Consider the following 20,908-nt stretch of genomic DNA (forward strand, 5'->3'; position numbering starts at 1 on the left):
CCACCCGGTCCTAAGCTGCTTTCCTGCCCGAGACGACGGCGGTCACCCCCGGCGACCCGACGCAACTTCCTCCGCCTCTCTGAGCCTCAGTCCCTTATCTGCTAGGCAGACATAACCATGCTGCCCGTTCCAGAGCGTGGCTGGGATGACTCCAGAAGTGTGCCAGTGAGGTGGCTGAGCCCGTGCCTGACCCGTGTAAGCCTCCCTGAACGGTCATTTGCTGTGGGAATGCGCACAGCCACAGTCAGGACCAGGCTGGGGTACTGTCCATGTTGCGCCTCATTTAATGCAATAATTTGTCAGATCCTTACGCTAGTCCTGCACTACGCACAAGAAACCAAGACTCAGCACAGTTAAGTGATTTACTCGAGGTTACGCAGCCAGGAGGTGGCAGAGCTGGGATTTGAATCGAGGCGAGGCAGGAACCAGGACTCACACTGCCCAATTCCAGGAACCACTAGACCCCCTTCCGATGCCCCTGTTATCTGGACTCACTGTTCTGCAGGGACTGTTCATCTCGTGCCCTGATGGTTTCAGTGCGGGAACTATTCCTTACATTGAAGTCAAAAGGTGCCTCAGGGAAGTGATTGCACACACCCAGATAGGGTCCTCAGCCCAGGGCTGACAGATACGTCCCCCAGGTCTTTTAAAAGTTTGCCCTCTATCTCCCAGCCTAGATTCTGGGTATCTGTCTCTTTTTCTCCACATCCCCCTTGTGAGCCATTGACCTCTTACCCCACTACCGTCCACCTCAGGACAGGGATCCACACCTCCATGCCTCTTCCACACTGCATAGCCAGGCACTTCACTACTCTCTGGAACCAGCCCAGAGTTCCCTTTCTGTTCCTTCGGAATCACCGGATTTCTCCCTCTTTCCTACCCCACCCACACATCTATGAACCCCAAGTACTACCTGTTCCCAGCTTCTGGAGCACACCCTCTACCCAGTCCTAATCCCGGCTGTCTACTCTGGTCAAACCCCTACTCTTGAGTCTCTCTTCTTTGGCTCTATGCAATTCCCAGAGCAGGTTTTTCTTTTTTTGAGTTGGAGTCTCCACCCAGACTGGAGTTCAGTGGCCGCTCCTGGCCACCGCAGCCTCGACCTGCTGGGCTCTGGCGATCCTTCCGCCTCAGCCTTCCAAGTAGCCGGAATTACAGGCATGCGCTACCACACCCGGCTGATTTCTTGATTTATTGTAGAGATGAGGTCTCGCCAAGTTGCCCAGGCGTGTCTCGAACCCGCGGGCTCAGGCAATCTACTCACCTCAGCCTCCCAAAAGCATGGGATTACAGGCTGAGCCACTGAGCCCGGCTCAGAGCAGTTTTTAAAAGTCACTGCTCCCCTTAAGGAGGCCCTTCCTGCTTACCCACCCAAGCCCCACCTCCTGGGCAGAAGCCCAGGGCCCTGTCCTGGGTCTCTCTGGCCCCAACCTGCCTGATCAGGCCCAGTACCACTGCTCCCCACAGTCCACCCTGCTCCAGGCACCTCACTCACCAGCCACGTTCTTAAGTACCTCTGTTGGAACTGCTTGAGTTGTTTCCGTGATTGGAATGCTTTTCTTACTCCCTCTCCTCTTCCTACCACCCATTAAGGAGCCCTATTACTGTGGTTACTGTGTGTGTGTGTTTGTGATGGGGTCTCACTCCATCGCCCAGGCTGGAGTGCAGTGGCGCAATCAAGGCTCACTGCAGCTTTGAGCACCTGGGTTCAAGCTATCCTCCTGCCTCAGTCTCCCGAGCACCTGAGACTACAGGACATGAGCCACCACACTTGGCTGTGGTCACTGTTGATGATAATGGCTACACCTAGTGAGGACCAGCTCCGTTAGGTACAAGGCAGATTTGTGCAGATTATCTCAGGTGGCCTCACCAGAAACATGCCATTGTAGGTACTGCTCCCCCTGTTCGACAACTGAGGGAACAAGGTTCGGAGGTGATCAGCTTGCCCCAGATCACACAGGGGGTGGAGCTGGGCTTGCAAAGGTTGGGCCCGGAAAACCTGGCTGCTTCCCAGAGCCTGCAGTCAGCCTGGATCTCTCTGCCCTGGTGGGGTGGGCGTGCTTAGCACTTTCCACAGGCTGCTGTGAGCTTCTATGGTGTGTCTCTGTGGCTGGAGCGCCTCAGGAGCAGGAACCAGGTAGGCCATCTCTGGATCCCCAGGCAGGCCAGCCCAGCACAGGAACTGGCGGGGAGTGGGCAGAGTTGAGGGCAAGAGAACACCTGCTCCTCTCCCGGGCCTGGAGTTCCGAGTACTGTGCACCTTCTCTGCTCTCCTGATCCACAGGCCCTACTTGCCGAGGGCCACTCAAGGCTGGGCAAGGTGGAGGCTGGCCTGTAACTCTTGGCTTGGAGTCAGGGAAGAAGGGGAGTTTCCTGGTTCTTCCTGCACCCAGTGCTTAGGAACCCAACACTGCCTTGAACTGTAGGCTACGGCTGCTACTGCCAGGGCGCTGTGATCATTCTTGGCTCATGTTCAACCTGCACTGGTCAGTCTCCTTGAAGACAGCCTCTCTTTCCGCCCTGCAATCTACTGGATCTTGGTGTCTTTCTGCTCCTGTTAGGACCTGTAGCTTCTAGCATATAGCCTGATTTTCTGGAACAGCCCATGTTTGTTCCTGATATTCTAGTACAGTATTAATAATGTTCTCTTCTATTCTGAAAAGTGTCCCAGTAGAACAATTAAATTAGACGGTCACTCCACACTAGGGTTCACTGGGCTAGCCCCAATCCCAGTCTGTCATTAACATGCTAATGGCCCTGAGCAGACCACCTGACCTTTCTGGGACCTTGTTTTTCCATCTGAAAAATGGAGATGAAACTCTTTGAACTGTCTCTGATGTGCTCTCTCCCTTGGGGCCATGGTGCCAGCCTCTGGCCAAGGTGAGGGCATAGGTCATGGGTTAAGAACTGACCTCTCGCTGTGTGGAGAGTCACGCAAGGAGTCTATGGAGTCGTGGTAGGGCGGCACGGTGGTCCTGCGCTGCTCCTCCAGGTTGTAGGCTGCCGCTCGCCGTGCCCGGGCCTCTACACACGCTGGGCTGTTGCATTTGCTGGTGCCCACTGATGACAGCATGATGCCTGACTGGGAGTCGGAGGTCAGGCTCTCAGAACGTTCCAGGCTCCACGTGTGGCTCTCGTGTCTGGGAAGGCCAGATGGGGCAAGATGAGGGATCAGGAAGGGGCAGGGAGGCTTGGGAGGTGTGGTCCCACAGCCACCCTCTCCCTGGTCCTCATTCCATCTGGAGTTCCCTCAGCTCCTTGCCCTTCTCCAGCTTGGGCTGATGTGGATTGCTGCAAATGCGTATCCACGGGACCCCAGTCCCAGTATCAGGAGAAGGAGGGCTGGGGGTCCTGTGGATGGGTGAGTTGTAATGTGCAACCACTCTACCCCAGTCTTGCCTTGGAGCCCGTGTCTGGGACCCTTCCACTCCCATGGTCCTTAGCCACCTATGTCAGGAGCCCAGCCTCAGTGGCCGATATGTGGGGGTCCTGACTATTACATGGTACTCCCCAGGAAAGACACATTATGTGTCTTGAGCTGTATGAGCCTTTGTGCGCTGTGGACAGGACTCCCTAATTCTGGAGAGAAGGCTAAGGGGGACTCATGGCAAACTCAGGAGAGGGAATCCAGTAGCTCTGAATATTTGAACAAGTCAGCACTTTATACCAAATAAAGTGCAGAAGTGTATGCGTCGCTGTGGGCCTTGGTAGTGCCCACCTGTGGCTGGACGTAGGTGTGGCTGTGGAACAATGGTGAGAAGGAGAACAGGAGTGGCTCCCCGAGAAGGTGGTCTCAGTTTCCCTCCTGATGACATGGTCTGTGGCTGGCACATTCTTGGAGATATACTGGAACAGACAGACAGTTGGGTGAGAGTTAGTGACGGCAGACCAAATCGATCTTCTGAAACTCCAGGTTGGGAGGAGTCCAGGGATGAGAAGTGGCTTGATAGTAGGGCAGTGATGGCCCCAGCAAATAGAATCCCTGCTCTTCCAGAAGGAAGTGGGTGAAGCAAGGCTGCCATCCCGGTGAGACAGTGCCTAGGAGGCAAGCCTGGTCATGGGACAGGCTGGCTGCTGCCCCAGTCCATCCTCGCAGGGGCACAAGAAGGGTGGCTGTCCCACTGAGGGCTTAGAAGGGGACCTGGGAACAGCACTCACATCTGCCATCTGGATCTCCTCTGGGTCCAGCCGCGGGTGGCTGGGCCCGTTGGCCAGGCTTCGGTTCTGGTGGGCTGGGCACATGTTCTGCCGGAGGTGGTTGTGCATCTGCTTCCGCTGTTTTCTGCACAGGGGAAGGGTGGGTGAGCCTGGCACGCCCTCTGCCTCAATGAATGAACATCCTTAGCTGTCCCTTCTCTCTGTGCCCTGGACTGCCATGGCGACTGCTTTTCCCTGTGCCCAGGCTGTACCACATCATTGCCACCACCTGAAACCATGGGACCTGAGTGTTGTGGTGATGAATTTGGGCTCTGCCCAGAGAGTAGACTCCACTGCTTTCTAGCTGTGTGGTCCTGGACAAGGTACTTAAACTCTCCATGTTGACCTTTCCTCATCTGTAAACGGGGTGACCATCCGAAAGACTGCGGATGATTGAAAGTGTGGAAAATATTCAAGCACAGTGCTCCCTCTCTCCTTCATTCTCTTGGTAGTTATTGTGTTTTTACTATGTGCCAGATAATGTTTTGGAGAAGATGGAGAGGATCCCTGCCCTCGAGGAGCCCACAGGCCAGTAGACAAGGCAGACAATAAGCAATAAACAAAACAATGAATGAGATATTTTCAGTAAAGTTCTAGGAAGAAAATAAAACGGGGGCTGTGGAGTCAGGGCCCGTGGGATTACTTTATGTTGGCACACTGTAAATGCTCAATCAATTTATTTTATAACAGACCTAATCATGTCACTCCTCTGTTTAAAACCCTTTATTGGCCCTTTGTGTTTCCCTTGCCTGCCCTGCCCCTACCCTGCCCCAGCTTGCTGTGTCCTTGGTGAGATTGCTTCTGGTCCTCCACAGTGCCTGCCCTCTCTGGCCTCCTGACCTTTGCGCATACTAGCTAGTTCGTTCACCTGGAATATGTTCTCTCCTCTTCACCTGCTAACTCCTACTCACCCCTCAGGCCCCAGCCTAAATGTTGCTTCCTCAAGGGAACCCCTCCTGCTCTCCAGCCGAGGTTAGTTGAGGTTAGTTGTCTCTAAATGTGTTCTGTGACACTGGGATGCCTGCTCAGAGTACTGGCCATGTGCCTGGGGCAGGGCCTGGCGTCCCGCAGGCACTGAATGAATGTTGAAGATATGAGTAAATGCCGTGGGGGTAAGAACAGGGGCCTTGATTTTCCTCCAGTTCTTAGACTTGACTTTCCCTCTTTGGCCTGTTCTCCCCCTCTGGGCTCTTTGAGTCCCAACTCTCTCCTCCCTCCAGCTTTTCTGGTACTTAACTCCCCCAGGACAAGGCAAGCAGGGCTTTAGGTCCCATAGATAGGGTAGCATGAGTCCAAACCAGGGGCTCAGTCCCCAAAATGGTGGCTGTGCCCAGACTCTTGCTCTCCAGATGTGAACAATTGTGACAAACCTATCATTTTTCTGCAAGTTGACTCCCCACTGTCTGCAGGATAAGCCCAGGCTCCCCGGCTTGATCCAAGGCCTGTCGTGCCATCTAGGTCCCAATACTCTTTTTAGACTTGTGCCCTTTTTTTCCTGACCCCAGCCCTTTGCTCCAACTGGTCTGGGCTGTTCTTGTTTCAGGAACATGGCCGGCCCTCACCTGTGTTGTCCTCTGGCTCCCACTCTTCTACTTGTACTGCCCAGCTCCCTCTCTGTCCCTGTCTTCCCCTGCCCTGAGATTCTGTCCCTACCTCTCTTCCGCCCAGAGGGGGCCCAGTCCCACCTTCTCTGGCCTTTTGTCTAAGCTGCTCCCAATTGGGCTCAGGCAATGCCTTTCCCTGGGAATGGAGCCTGCCGCTCTACACTCCCCTCCTCAGCACCGCCCAGCGCCTGCCCACTCCACAGGGCACTCGCCCCAGGAACCTGCGGACCAGCTGCATGCCCCTGCTCAGGGTCCTCCCGAAGTCCTGTGAGATATATACCAGGATCCTTCCCACGAGGACTCCGCAGTTCCTCAATTAGCTCGGGGTCACGTGAGAATTGACAGAGCTGGATTTGAATCTAGATTTGTCTTCTTCCAAAGCCTGTGCTCAGGACCATTCTTGGTCAATCCCGTGGGGCCCGTCTCCCTCATACTTCCCTGCTGCTGCTTCCTGGCCCAGCCCTTTGCCCCACCCCTAGCTGCAGAGGTCCCTGAAGGGGCAGCAGGGGTACAGGAGGGTGTGGAGGAGAGCCTGCCTCACAAAAGAGGAGAGCCTGCCACACAGGCCCCTCCCTCAGTCTGGCCTATCCCCACCCGTGTGCTTGCCACTCACTTGGTCTTGCAGTAGGCTACCACACAGACGATGCCCACCACCAGTAGGGCCACGCAGATGCCAGTGATAGTCAGGACCCTCTTCTGGTACAGCTCCTCGGCTTCTGCAGAGGGAGGGTGGATGTGAGGGGCAGGCAGGAGCAGACCCAAAGTGGACAGTGGTGCAGATACGCCCTCCCCCAAAGCCTCAGGCTCCTTTCCATCCCTTCTCTCCCTAGCCAGTCCCTGCCCCCTGCAGGTTCCCCATTAGTTTCCTCCCACCCATGGGTCTGGTTACACACAATTCATCCCGAGTTCACCTTCCCAAGCCCCGTGTCTGCTCATAGCACATGAGTGGAAAATGCAGGGGGGTGGGAAGGATGGAGTGCCGGCCACAGAGCAGGGAAGGTGGTCCTGCCTGGCCATCAACATAGCCTGGGAGCTGTGAAGTGCCCTGGTGCGCCAAGGGGAGTTGTTCTTTGTGGTAGTGAACATGTGGCCCCTGGGCAAAGGCCTGGCCCAGTCACCTTGGCTTCCCTAAGAAGCTGGAGAGTAGCGTGTTCTGGGCAGGTGACAGCACATCAGACCCAGAGGCTGGACTGAGTGAGAAGGGAGACCAGGACCAGGAGCAGGGTCAGAGCAGCCCAGGCCCATGGAAGGGCTTGGAGGAGAAAAAGGGCTTTGGGTATCCCTGCAGGCAGGTCAAGGTGTGGTGCATGCCCACTCCAGCCCCTTCCTCTCTGCTTGTGAGAAGCCCCCCAGTGGCAGCACAGACAGACCCTGGCACCTAGGGTAGTGCTTGTGTACAAGGAGTGGCCCCCACACATTCTTAGGAGTTGAGCTAGGCTAGGCTCAGAGCTATCACAGAGGCCACACTCTCCTCTCTACCCTCTCCTGCTTGGGGAGAAAACCCCTACACTTGTAAACCAAAGGAAGCCAGGAGGAAGAAAAGGAAAAGGGTGACAGCACTAGCCAAAGCTAAGGCTCCGGCCCAGAGACCCCACCCTGATCCGCCCACACCTGCTGGCTGGTCCCGCCACATTAGTCCTCCTTCCAACTCAGGGATCAGGGGAGGGTGGATCCCTCTGCCTTGGCGGAGCCCTGGGACATGTCCCTAACTTATTGGGTTTGCAGCATCTCCTGGGGCAGAGGTATACACAGCAGCAAATGCCCAGGGGTACAAACCCTCCTGGCATACGTACATTGATAACTGTGCCTGTCTGACAGACCCCTTCTCTCTCTCTCTCTCTCTCTCTCTCTCTCTCTCTCTCTCTCACACACACACACACACACACGCTTATGCCTACTGACACAGTCAGGTGGGGTCTTAGACAACCAGACCTCTGCCCCAGGTCCCCATCCCTTGCCCTGTGCCCGCTGCCCTGGCTCCGGTTCTTATGCTCCATTCACATCAATCATCCAGTCCAGGCAGGCATCTGTCTCTGTCTCTCCTTGGAGACCACTCTGGTCATGGTCACCAACAACCTCCATGCTGCCAAGTCCTGTGGTCACTTGCTTCCCTCTGGGCTGACTCCTTTCTGGGCCTATTCTCCTAGGCTCCAGAGCGGTTCTCTCCTGGTCTCTTCTGGTTTCACTGACTGGCCCATGTCTGCCTCAACTACTGCTTCTTTCTCTCCTACTAGAATGGGAGGGTAGGAGGGCCTGGGGCTCCTAGGCTTCATTCTCCTCCGCACCTTTCCTCTCTCCCTTAGTGATCTCATTCAGACTCGGACTTTCAGTACCATCTATGTGCAGACTCTCATATTTCTGTGTCCTGCTCTGACTTCTCCCTGTCCTCCAGACTCCTGTACCCAAGGGCTATGACCAGAGTCACTGATTCTCCACTGTCTTTCCAAACTGCCCCTACTCCTTGCAACTCCGGAGAGCAGCCACCGCCTTTCCTGTCGCTCAGGCTCCAGACCTTGGAATCGCTCTTGATCACTCCCTTCCTTTCCATCTGCAAGTCCCCTCAGCTCTGCCTTCTGAGTAGGTCCTGGATATAACCAAGCCTTACCATTTCCACTGCTTCCAACTCAGGCCAGCAGGACACCACCTCTCACCTGGAGATGGTACCCTCTGCCAGTCCTTCTGCTGCCAATCCTCCCTACCCTGCCCCCAGCACCAGCACGACATTCATTTACAACCATAAAGCAGATTGTTTCACTGCCTTGCTTAGAAACTCACGACACCTCCCTACTGCAATTTAGATGTAACCCAGAGCCTTACCACGGTTCTGAGGTCCCAGGTTACCTGGTCCCAGCCTTCCTCTTGGGTCTCACCTGTGGTCCTCTTCCCCCATGTCCACTGTTCTCCAAAGTCACTGGCAGTCCTTCCGTCCACTGAGCAAGACAAGTCTGCTACAACCACACAGTCCCTAGATCTGCTGTGCCCCCTGCCTTCACTAGTTCTCCAGTTATTTTCAAGGCTGGCTACTTTCTGTCAAGTCTTAGCCCAGACATCACCTCCTTGGACAAGACTCCCCTAACCTCTGAGCTCCAGGAACTCCCTGCTCCAGCCAGGCACCATCATTGCATCTGTTTTCTGTATAGATTTACTGCTCCCTGACATCTTTTCTATTTGCTTGTTGTCTGCCTCACCTGTGATTGTGAGTGCCAGGAGGGCAGGGACTCTGAGTATCTGCTAAATCCTGGTGTTCTGTAGATGCTTGTTGCACTACTGAACACGCCCTCCGCACATGCAGTTCCACCTGCGCAGCGCACAACTCCTACCATAAGAACATTCCTTGGCCTTTCCATGCATTCACAGCCTGCCCCAAGGCCTCGCAACAACAGAAACACCACCAACACACACACACACACACACACACACACACACACACACACACGTGCGTGCGCCTGCAGGTTCACCCCTATGCTCAGCCACCTTCACAGACCCTCACAGACTCAGTGCCTCTTCCCCACCCTGTTACTGCCAGGACATGTAGACACACACAGTGTCTCTTACACATAGTTTGGACTCTCTCTGAGCACAGCTGAAGGGGTTGGGGGGGTGGCGGTTAGGCGTCCCCAAACTAGCCATGAGAACAACCACAGGTTCCGCACTACATCGTCGATCCTACCCACAGAAGCCTGTGTCCCCTGAACCCCTGCATCTCTCTTGCTGTAAATGTCTGGACACTTGCAGCCACTAACCCCTCAAAGTCCCTCAAAGCCCAAGGAGCCTCCTGGGACTAGAGGGTGGTAGTGGTAGGTGGCAGGGAGCACAGGTAAGATTCCCAGCTGAGGGACAAGGGGCAAGCACCAGGGGCCAGTGCAGCCCAGACCCCTGCTAGGCTTGCCCACAGATACACACGTGCCATTGCAAGGACAGGTTATGGAGGGAGTGACAGCCTCAAGCAGATGACAAAGCCTGGCTGACAGACGCAGGGCCGGGGCAGAGACAAACAGAGTCATCAGCTACAAGCCTGGTGCAGAATGAAAGTGATGGGAATGGAATGGAAACGGGGACAGGATAGAGTATGGAAGGCAAATGCACAGGGATGCCTGTCTGCACAACTCTCCAAACCAGGCTTCCATGGTGGCTGGGCAGCAGCCTCTGAGGGGTCATGTGCATACACGGGGTCATCTCTTGCCTGGATGACCTGCCGGCTGCATGCTGCTGGGGTTCTCCCCTCTGAGGCCTTCTGGTGATAGATCTCCCCTCTGCAAGGGAGCTCTACTGTACCCTGAGGGGGGGACCACAGTCTGAACCCTGGGGTGCCCTGCTGTTCATGAACTTCTTTGTCACCTCCCAAAATGACATAGTTTATGATAGGACATTTAGATGGGGCGAGGGGAGATTTTTGGAATCGTTCCTTGTCCATTTTTTGGAAAGGAAACCAAACATTCAGCACACATGGCATCACAGGTTGTGGAGAGGGCTGTGCGGATGGCACTGAGCGATACACAGAGGTCCATACCCTTTAGTTCAAATCCAAGGTGTTCTGGCAGTGCAGAAGAGAGGAGGGTCAAGTAGGGATGGGGTAGCGGGAGAGAGGCAGGTAGAGAGAGGTGGGAGGGGGCGGGGGAGAGAGAGAGACAGAAACGTTGGTCAGGATTCCTCAGACACCGGGCAGCCAGCCTGTGAGGCGAAAGCAGGTTAGTAGTGTCCCCTCCCGGCCTCCTGAGCTCCTTCCCTGGCACCCAGTCCCCAAGAGCCCCGAGAGGGGTAGAGAGAGGAAGTGTTAGAGTCAGCAGGCAGGGCAGGTTCTTTAGAGATGAGCTGTGGGGTTAGTACCTGGTGGGGAGGCAGAGGTGCAAGAGTCAGTTGGCAGATGTCCCCTGGGAGGCAAGGGTGAGGTGGGGCAGAGGGCTGAGGAGTCCCTTCTCCTCTGTCCAGCATCAGCGCCAAACCTTCGGCACCCTCAAGCCCTCCTGCAGATGGCTTGCCCAGCTCCTAGCTCACTCACGAGGGCCCTTTTCATGTTCAGAATGAGGTCCCCAGACTGGCTTCATGCCCCTGTCCTGTCCCACAGGCCTAGCTGGCCTGTCCACCTACCAGGAGCCTGGGCATGGAGGCTTGGAGTCTAGGGGAGAGCACGAGTGGGGGAGGACGGGGCTCCAGGCAGGAGGTCACTTCTCCACTTGACACCTCAACATCCCAGACACCTACAGGGCTGGGCCATGTTTCCCAAGCCTGATTTCACCACTTAGAGTAAACTGCTGCTTAGAGAAAAGAGATGAGTGGGTTTGTGTGATACTCCTGAGTTCCCAGTGTGGACAAATTACGGTCTTGGAAGTGGGATCATGTTATGAACATGTGACTTTAGGACCCTTCGAGGTAGACACCCACATTCTTGAGGGGCTAGATAAAAGGACCCTGACTCAAGGGTCAGCAGCTCTGCGCTGGCCTGCTGTGCGGCCCAACCCAGCTGTTCTCTCAGTCTCTCGTGTACAGTGGGGGATCAGGCTTGACTATGGGCTCCTGGGTGGTCTGCAAACCTGGATGAGCTTCAGAAGCATCCAGGCCAGTGGAGTCAGGCTCTTGGGTGGGATACCAGAAATCCCAGCAACAGTGTTTTCAACAAGCTCACCCACCATTCTGGTGCTGCAGCCAGCACCCACAGGCCTTGAGTCTCGGTTTCGCCCCTAGTTTGCTATGTGAATGTGGGTGAGCATAGCCTCTTTTTCCTCATTTGTCCCAAGTGCCTGTGCCCAGTCTGAGGCAGCTGTGAGCAGGTCTGGACGGTGTGAGCTCGGCGTGTGTGCAAGAGTCCCACCTGCCAGCCCAGGTTTGCTCACTCCCTGGCTTCCCCATAAGCAGTCATCTCTGCTAAATCCAGGGAGGGCATGAAATTGAGTCTGATGTTCTTGTCTGCGGCCGAGGAAGGAGTGCACGGGCCACTCGGCAGGAATCCTGTACATGATCCAAGCTTGCTCTCCTGTCTCCTTTCTGATAGGGATTCCAGAGGGTCTCACATTTGGAAAAGGAAGGAGGGCAGGGTGTCTCTGAGCCAACGCCTAAGATGGCTCTGTGGCTCTGGTGGAGAGAGCCTTGAAGAAGATCTTAGGGCTTTGACCCCCAGTTCCATGCAGAGACCACAGTAATGAAGCATGAATCCCAGACCTTCCAAACACGAGTGCTTCTTGCACGCCTGTTAAGCCCAAGGCTGGGGAGTGACCTCAAAGTTTTGGTGTATTTACCATCTCACTCTGACTGCTTGGAGGTAGGAGAAAGTTGCCATACATGCAGTCTTCCCCACTCCCCTCCAGGGTCTCCCAGGACTGGCCAGCTGTGCTGAGTAGACAGTACATTCTTGACCATTCTCAAAGGGTCCTGGAGAGAGCTCACGCTGTTTGGATGTCCAGCCATGCTCCTCTGAGAGAACAGCTCAGCTTGACCACAGCACCCACTCAGAGGACTAGGTACATAGAGCTGGTCTGGGCCTCACTTTTGGACAAGGTTGTTGTATTAGATGAGGCAGCTGGGTCCCAGTGGTGCTAGGACACTTTCCCAAGGTCACACAGCAAATTAGGAGGCAGAAGGGACTGGGGGCCAGGTCTTTGGTCCCTTGGGGCCAAGCCATGACTATTCCTGACCACTGAGTGGCAGCTCTGACTTGCTATTCCTGAGGACAATGACCATCTGGAGAAGCAGGCAGAGCTCCCAGAGCCCTTTATGAATTTTCTTCTGTGTCGCTTCTCTGAGAACCAAAGAGCAGCAGCAGCAGCTTCTGGGGTTCCTGGCTGGCCTCGTCTTTGAGTCAAAGGCCAGTACTGTCTAGGATGGACCTGTGGTGGTTGATGGATGAGGCCACAGGGCTTGGCCAGTCAGCAGGCAGGCAGCCTTCTCACTGGGAAGCATGGGATGGATTCTGAGGGGCCTGCGGCTGTGTCTCTCTCACTCATTATGTCCACTGGCCGCCACTCATCCAGGATGGGGTGACATCACTGAGCCACAGGAAGGTCCTATTGGCCAGAAATTTGCATACTGACCAGTGACCACGGCAACCCAATGCTGGACTCCCAACAGGGCCAGGCTTAACAGACAATGTGTGAAGTGTTCATCTTGGACATGTCCCATGACACAGTCATAGGATGTCTGGACAAGGAGGCAGTGATGCATGTGCTGATGTGAGCATGTACTCTTGTGTTTGCATGTGTGTGTGCAGGTGTTAGTGCGTGCTCATGGGTTTGCACATGTGGGAAGGTGTGTAAGCGCATGCTTATGTGCCGTGCGTATGTGTGTCATGTGTGTCAGTATGTGTGCTCTTTTACATGGGGGCATACAAATGGACGAGCTTGGCCTCTTAGGGAGGGAGAGGCTGTCAGCAGGAGAAGGAGAAGCTTCACAGTGCTACTGCAGCCACAGGATGTTTCCTTGGTCTCTGTAACCTGGTCTAGATGCTGCCTAGGCAGGGCACGAAGGTCAGACACTGCTCAGGATGTGCTGGGAGCAGCTTCTAGGGTGGCAGGTGCTGTCCCCCATATCAGTTTTAGCTGGCAGAAGTACTAGATTGTACTCCAACCACAGTGGCAGGCATTCTGCTAAGCCCTTCAGATGCGGTGAGTCATTTAATCCTCATGGCAACCCCACAGGCATAAATGTTATCATCCCCGTTTTACAGATGAGAAAGTTCAGAGGAGTTAAAGGAGGTCCCAGAACTAGTCTGTCGGCAATTTCATTCAGGTCTACTTAAATCCAAAGCCCGAATACTTAATCCAGCACTTTATACTACTTTTTCAGTAATTACCTGCTAGAGCAATGCATGAAGTGCTCTCTGGGAAAGTGCTTGAAGAGCCTAAGTCCTTTACAAAAAGGTAACAGTCATGATACTGAAGGCACTAGGTAGGAAGGCCCGGGGCTGCCTTTGCAGGTTCTCTTCTGGGTTCCTGGGGCCCTGCTGACCCTCCCAGCAGATCTGAGCTGAAAGCTGAAGCAGCCCAGCTGGTAGAGAGGCCTTGGGCGGTGGCCCAAGTTCTGGAGGCTCTCCTGCTCTGACTCAGGACAGGCTTGTACCCCTGTCTAGAACAGGGCCAGAAGCCCCGGAAGATCTCTGTTGAGAGGAATATAACCCCCACTGCCTCTCTCACCTGGCCCACAGCTCTGCCTGGCCTTCTTCTGAGGACTCTCCTGTCCTACAGTCCTCCACATGGGGCTGAATATGACTCTGAAACTCTTTCAGAGCCTGAGTTCTAGAGAATTCTCTTGGGCCACATGTCCTGCACACAGGCTCTGCCCTTGTCACCACGGCCTTCCTCCCTGGCCTCCAACTGGAGGGTCTGATGAGAGGACTCCCACACTCTATGACAGCTGACCACCTGGGCTGGCCAGTCTCCAGCCGCCCTGGGGCCTCTTTGGCCCTGCTGGGTTGGGGTGGGGAGTACATTTCTGGGTTTTTATGCTGTGGCTCGAGGAGGTCTGGGAAGGCTCATTTCTCCACCCTGAGACCCAAACCCTCAAAGCCCTTCTCCAAGGACTACCTAAATGGTCCCCTGGGTCCCGCCTTAGGCACCTTCCAGAGTTCTACCTCCCAGCATCCAGCCACCGTCTGGACACTCTGGTTCCTTACTCCTCACGGGACCCAGCTGTCCTCTCTGAAGAGGAGGATGTGGGGAGCGGACCAGGCAGGGGCCTAGCCTGCTCTGAGGATGGGATGAATGACCGGAGGCAGGTCTTGCCGGCCAACACACCACTGGGCCGCAAAAGGAATCTATGGCTGGCCAGTGGCTGTTTGCTCTGCTCTACCTCCACCTGGTGGTACTTGTGGGAACTGCTCCCAGGCTCCCAGTGAAAACACTTCTCGCCACCCTTAGGTCTCAGGGCACTCCTCCCCCCACCCAAACTGTGTAAACCAAAAAGCTCTGACCTCAGAAGTGGAAGGAAGGAAGGGAATGAAATCCTAGACGGGGCCTCAGACAAGAGAGCTCCTGGAGAGAGCCACTGATTGTTCCTTGTTCCTCATTCCCTCTATCTTTTAACATCTGCAGCACCCCCACCCCGCCCCATACTGTAGCCAGGTAAAGGTCTCTGAAGTCATGGAAACCGTTGCCCTGGGTCTCCTTTGACTCCCCTTCCTTCCTCCCCCTCCTCCTCCACCATCCCCACCCCTGTCCCCATTTCCAAACCCCAAACCAAACGATCTCTGGCCAGAATGGAAGACAGGCTTTCTGAGAACCCCTCTCTCTCTCAAATGCACCAGCACACACATGCACACACTCACTGCCCGGCCCCCCACACCCTCCAACAGCTTTCGGAGGCAGGTGAGAGCTGTGCAAATGCTTCTTCCCCTTCTGGCCAGGCCGCCTGACCCCAGAAGTAGGGAGAAGGCCTGATGCTACAGAGAGAACTCAGCATTCCTGTGCCCAGGAGGTACAGCTGATGTATGAAGGTGGGGGTACCGGGGGGTGTCTCGGTCTCCTTTGTACAGGCTTCTGGTGAGCACTGCGGACTGAGAGGAGCCCAGGATACCCTCCTACTGCCCCCCGCCCCAGTCTTGCTAAGCAAGGCCCCATCCCTCCCGCAGGGGGAGACTCAGTCACCAGGGAAGAGAAGAAATAGAAGAAAGAGACATACTGGAGAAGTTGACCATTGCGAACTGCTGACACCTGTCCCCGGTGTATCCCACAGGACACCTACCAAAAGAAAGAAAACCAGAAAGAGAGAGCCAGGATAGCAAGACACAGGCATTGCAACACCCCGGCACGGGCTCCTGCCGATGCCAGCTGGGTTCCTTGCCACCGTTACCATTTGTACTGGCCTTGCCACTTTGCCCCTTACCTGCAGCCCTGAACTTTAAACCCAAGGATTAGGCCAAAAAAGTGGAAAACAAAGCAAAACGAAACGAAACGAAACAAAAAGAACTAACAAACCGAAATACAAAAAAGGAAAGAGAAACAAAACCAAACAGCCAAAGATCAAAACAACCAACACCCCTGGCCCTATGCCCTACATTGGGGGGACTGCACCCGGAAGCTTTCTAAGGGGCAGGGACTTGTGTTTGTATCTTCAAACATACTTTGCTTAGGATCTGGCATGTACAATCGCAAAGGCAGTTTCTCCAAACATCTCTGTCCGAAGAATCCGTTTGGACATCTGGAGAAGGAAAAGGGGAAAAATCACAGAACAAACTGGCATCACCCGCGAGGCTAAGGCTAGAAATCAAAGTGCACATGATGAATGAGAAAACCAAGCCAGGCCCTTGGGGTCACACTTGTCGCTGAAGGGACTGGAGTCGGGGCTGGGTGCAGGGCTCCGAAGTCGCCTTAAAAATCCGCCTAGCAGATGTGGCCCCACGGGTGGGGGGGAAGGTGGGGCGGGGCAGGGAGGAGGATGATTCAGGGAAGCGGGGCGGGGGAAGATGGGAAGTTGGCGGCTAACTGTCCTACTGGCGGCTGAGACTTTCCTCCTTACCTGCCTGGTGCCCCATGAAGCCAGAACCGCAGCCCCCTGGCACCAGGCATTCGGCCAGCCGGCAGGGGGCCGGGGGCCCTAAGGGAGGCCGAGTTCTCGGGGGGCCTTGGGAGGAGTCCCAGGCCCCGCTGAAGGATTCTCTCCTGGGCCCTGGGCAGGTTTTCTCATTCAGGAAACTGCCCCCGGAAAACTCAAAGGAGAATTCGGGAATGCTGTTCCTTCAGATTGTGAGTCTACGACAAAAGCGACCTAGGGAATGTCTTGTCTCTTCTCTCAAAGCGGGTTCTGTGGCCGAATAAGGTTAGGAAATGCATTCCCAGCTCCTTATACAGTTGTGGTGTACATTGGCATATGAAAGCCTTTGAGATGTTTTTATAGAAGGAAATAGCCGGACTTTTCCAGCATGTCCCAGATTTATTTGGCTATGGATGTTGTTTCTTGAAGGACCCTTGGAGAACAAGGTTTGGGGAAGGCTGTCCTAGAGCAATATGTGTGGGAAAAGCTTTGTAGGGAAAAGGGAACTGGAGAGGAGGAGCTAGAGTTGCCAGCACCCCAGAGCCGCTTTCCTGATACCAGGTGCAGGGGGGAGTCTGGCCTCATGGAGGTTGGAGCAGGCTCACTGGGGCGTCCTACAAGCCTGCCCTGCATCAGGGGCTTACTGGCAGCCAGTCTGGGAATCGCTGCCTTCTCCCTATGACCCGCTTCTCTGTCACTGCCTGGTCCTGTCTTGGCTCTCACGTTCCCAAAACACCACCCACCCCTGACCTTGTCCCTTCCCCCAAGGTACACTTCCTTCTGCTCCTTGGCTGCTACCCGTCTTCTCCACCTTGCAGATTTCCGAGAGACATGCCCAGCCCTGTACTCTCTCTGAACCCCAGCAAGGCCAGATACCTAAGGAGAAGCTTATGGACTGAGCTAGCCCCCTTCCCCACATCTCCCTACTCAGAGATGGGTCTATGTTGCAGCTACCTTGCCTTCCTTAGGAAATTAGATAAGCTCATCACCAGTGTTCCTCTCAATACTGGCAGTGTTCCTCTCAATACTTTGGCATTAATCAATGTAATCTTCCTCAAGAGGTAAGTGTGCTCTACCTCGTAGCATTCCATTATATCCCAGCCATCAGGAAGCTACTTGAGCCTACAGCGGGTGGTGGCCAGCGGCTGTGAGAGGTACTCATGAAAACCTCATGGCCTCAAATCTAGAGGAGTGCGGAATGAGAGTGGTAGGTGGGTAGAGAGCTAGAGTTTCTCTGGGCCTGGATAGCATCTCTGCTGAGGAGGCAGGAAGTTGGTCGCTGTCATGGTGGGAGTGTGTGTGCAGGTATGTCTGGCTGATGAGGGGTGGCGGAGGGCTGGGAAGTATATCAGGAAAGTGTTGGGGTGGGGGCGGACACGTTCCTCCAGCTGAACAAGGTGGCTTGGAGGAGGAGGCTGCCATCAGTGCCTTGCTGATCCGTCCTTCTCTAACCCCTGTCCTCATCCTAATCCTCCCAGCCCAGGAGAATGGAGGTGGCGGCTTAGGCTTTCCAACCGCCTCCAACCAGGCTCACCTCTTCTGCCTCAGCTCTTGGAAACTGATGTCCACTTGGGAGGGGGACCAGAGGGGAGGAGTGATTTATCAAATGGAAGTGCCTTTAGGGGTGGAGGATGAAGACCCAGGGAGCTGCTAATATGACTCTTGGAATCCACAGAGGAACAAGAAAGAGATAGATTTGTCTGTGTCCAATGTCTGAGATTAGCCCAGCTCTTGGAGGCAAGAAAACTTGTGTATGAATGTGTGTGTGTGTGTGTGTGTGTGTGTGTGTGTGTGTGTGTGTGTGTAAGGGAGAGAATAGGGTAGTGTGGGTGCAGGAAGGGCAAAGGGGAAATGTGTTCCCATTGTTGACAAGCAGGGCTGCTGTCCCAAGACTCTTGGAGATGGGTGATAGCAAAATACATCCTGTGTGCCTGGTCCTACACCCAGCCTGGACTACTCTGCATCTTCGGATCTTTCATGGCCACAGAGTTGCACAACTCTAGGTGGCATTGTGAATATGGTCTGCATCACAAATGTGTCCCTGGAGTTATGCAACATTATGGTCCTAACCCTTCTGCCTTGAGAACTTGTGCTCCCCTGGCTGAACAAGAGAAAAGGCCATTGGGGGATGGGCATGGGGGGGGCACTAGCTCCTTCGGGGAGTTCCTGGACACTCCTGTTTCACTCCTGTTTGATGAGGATCAGCCACATGGAGGAAGCTGGGACTCTGTGAGAGAAGGCGTCGGGGGTGAGCTGGGCCGATAGCCTCTCTCACCTGCACCGGAGACCAGGATAAGAGAGTACAGGGTCCATTCGCCTGTCAACCAGGACGGGAGTCTGAACTCAGCACGGGCGGCTGGCTGGCTGGCGGTTGGTGGTTCCCACTCAAACAGGGATTGGCCCTCTGAGTTTTGGGGCACAGAGGACAGCTTAGGAGGAGCAGCAGGTAACAGCCTTCCCAGCCCTTCCCGCCAAGTCAGTAGCTATGACTCCGGAAGGGTCTGTCCCCAGGGCTGGAGAAGAGCAGGGTGAGAATGGGGCAGAGAGGAGAGCCCACGGGCTGTTCCTGGCCTCTGCCTTCCCCTTCCCCATCCCACCCCACCTCCTGGGCCTCGGTTTCTCCTTTTGGTAGCCTGGGGATAATGCCATGTGTGCTGCCCTCACCCGGGGGAGGGGAAGGATGGAGGATGAGAGTGTGCCCCGGGCACTGGAGAGAGTGAAGAGCCTCTGAGTCCATGATGTGGTGAGAATGAGCAGGTAGATGGGGGTGGGATGGGGAACTGCCTGGACATGACAGGGGCGGGGTGGGGAGGGATGAGCTGATGGGAAAGGAGGCATGCCACTGGTATGTGCACAGGGCTGGAAAGAGAGTCTTGTTCTGTCATCATCCCCTGAACCAGTCCCCAAGAGTCACGCATCAACCGTGCTCGACAAACACACGGAGAGAAGAGGAGAAAGCAGCGAGAGGGAGTGCAGAGGCCCCGTCTGGCACAGACAGGGGACTGTCACCTTGATTTTGACTCCCATTTTCAATTCCCCCTATGTTTTCTTTTTGTGAAACAAATTCAGTATCAGTGACACTGTTTCTTTTGGCACTGAATTCCAGAAAAACAGGAGGGACGGAGTGTGTCTGCTTTCCAACACTCCCTGCAGGGCTCTGAACCAATACACAACAACAAGTGTAAGAAAACCAGGAAGGAAAACTGATTTTTATAGAAACTGGAATGAAACTGACCAGCGTAGTTTCATTATCCAAGCTAAGCGGAAATGCAAAAAAATCAAAATAAAAAGTAAACAAACAGCACAAATGGTAAGACGTGAGTTCCGTTTCCTAAACTCTTTCCTTTTTATTCCATTCAGGTGTCATCAGGAACCCCAAGAGGCCTGCCCCCCTTCCCTCCCATCTCGCCCACCCCCAGAATGGCCTCTGGGATCTGCCCTGCCCCCCTCCCCCCTGCCCTTCTCCAGCACAGCTCTGAACACATCACCGCCAGGGACGTCCCTCTCCCCGGAGGGCTGAAACAGGGAGTCCGAGAAGTTGGTTCCAGGAGCCCTGGCTGTACCTCCGAGGAGCTGGGTGGGGAGGTGGTAGCTCTGGGTACCAAGGTCAAGTTCTAAGCAGTATAGCCTAGTTACTCTGGTGGGGAGGGGAAACAGGGCCCCCTCTTTACAATGGCTCAGGTTCCTGCCTCTGCTCCTCTCAGATTTAGCAGGGCAGGACTCAAGGGTCCTCGAGGTGAAACCTTGCTAGATGCCCCCCCCCAAAGCCTGTATATCTCATCATTCCCTTTTCCACACTGAACTCTCGCACTGGAGCCCTGGGCTCCCATTACCCTCCTCAACCCTGGCACCTGTCCTGGGGGATGGAAACATTCCCTGCCTAGACCCAGGGCTGACTCCAGTGACACTGCTGGATCCCTTCAAGGTTTTAGGCCCCAGGGACTAGGGAAGAGGAGAGGCCTGGTATGTGTGTTGGGGGGCAAGGGGAGGGGGATGTGGGGCTGGGTCATCCCTGTGCGGTACCCAGGACCCTTATGAGTTTCTAGTAGATCTATTCCAAAGAGCTCAGAGCATTTCCAAACCTAGAATGCTCCCAGGGTCTGAAGAACGCAGCTGCCTTCCAGAGGCAGAAGGAGGGGAAGGATGAGGGGCTGAGTCTGGGCTGAGAACTTCCTTAGAGGAGTTGTTGTTACTATTGGGACTGTCCCCTGGAATTTGGGATGGGGGGGGGAAGGAGATGGCAGCAGGTGAAGGGTGGGGCTGGGGAGGAAGCCAGCCAAGGAGGCCAGCTGGGGCAAGAGCCACAGTTCTGCCTGGAGTGCAGGCCAAGCTGCCCAGTACTGAGGTGACCATGAAGGAGGGCCCAGCCCCTGGCTGTCTTTCAAAGTCTTGGCCTCTTCACCAGGTTCACATTCCCGGGAAAGGCTATAGCAGGGAGAAGGAGGCAGATCTGAAGCGGGAGGCCAGAGGCAGGACGGCTGAGAAGTGCTGAGTCTGACCTTGGCTGTGGAAGAGGTCAGACATCTCCCTCTGAATCTCCATCAAGACCTGGGGTGGGGGCTTTGCCCAGATGCAATGGGAATGGGACTGCTTTAGCACCTTGCCAGGGCCCTAGGCTTGGGCTGCTTTGAAAAACCAAACTTGTTAAC

The 20,908-nt window shown here is 55.0% G+C and overlaps 1 protein-coding gene across 1 annotated transcript in view; it reads right to left on the reverse strand.

The window, feature by feature from the left end:
- NRG2 (neuregulin 2) overlaps positions 1 to 20,908 on the reverse strand; it is a 192,686-nt gene that overhangs the window by 446 nt on the left and 171,332 nt on the right. The window contains exons 5-10 of the mRNA XM_008056141.2: positions 15,408 to 15,466; positions 10,312 to 10,335; positions 6,415 to 6,517; positions 4,159 to 4,282; positions 3,719 to 3,846; positions 2,913 to 3,140 (exon numbers count right to left, since the gene is read on the reverse strand). Coding sequence (XP_008054332.1) covers positions 2,913 to 3,140; positions 3,719 to 3,846; positions 4,159 to 4,282; positions 6,415 to 6,517; positions 10,312 to 10,335; positions 15,408 to 15,466 — 666 coding nt within the window. The remainder of the gene's footprint in view (positions 1 to 2,912; positions 3,141 to 3,718; positions 3,847 to 4,158; positions 4,283 to 6,414; positions 6,518 to 10,311; positions 10,336 to 15,407; positions 15,467 to 20,908) is intronic.

This window comes from Carlito syrichta, unplaced genomic scaffold (assembly GCF_000164805.1).
Source record: "Carlito syrichta isolate Samal-C Ts95f unplaced genomic scaffold, Tarsius_syrichta-2.0.1 Scaffold302231, whole genome shotgun sequence".
Lineage (NCBI taxonomy): Eukaryota > Metazoa > Chordata > Mammalia > Primates > Tarsiidae > Carlito > Carlito syrichta.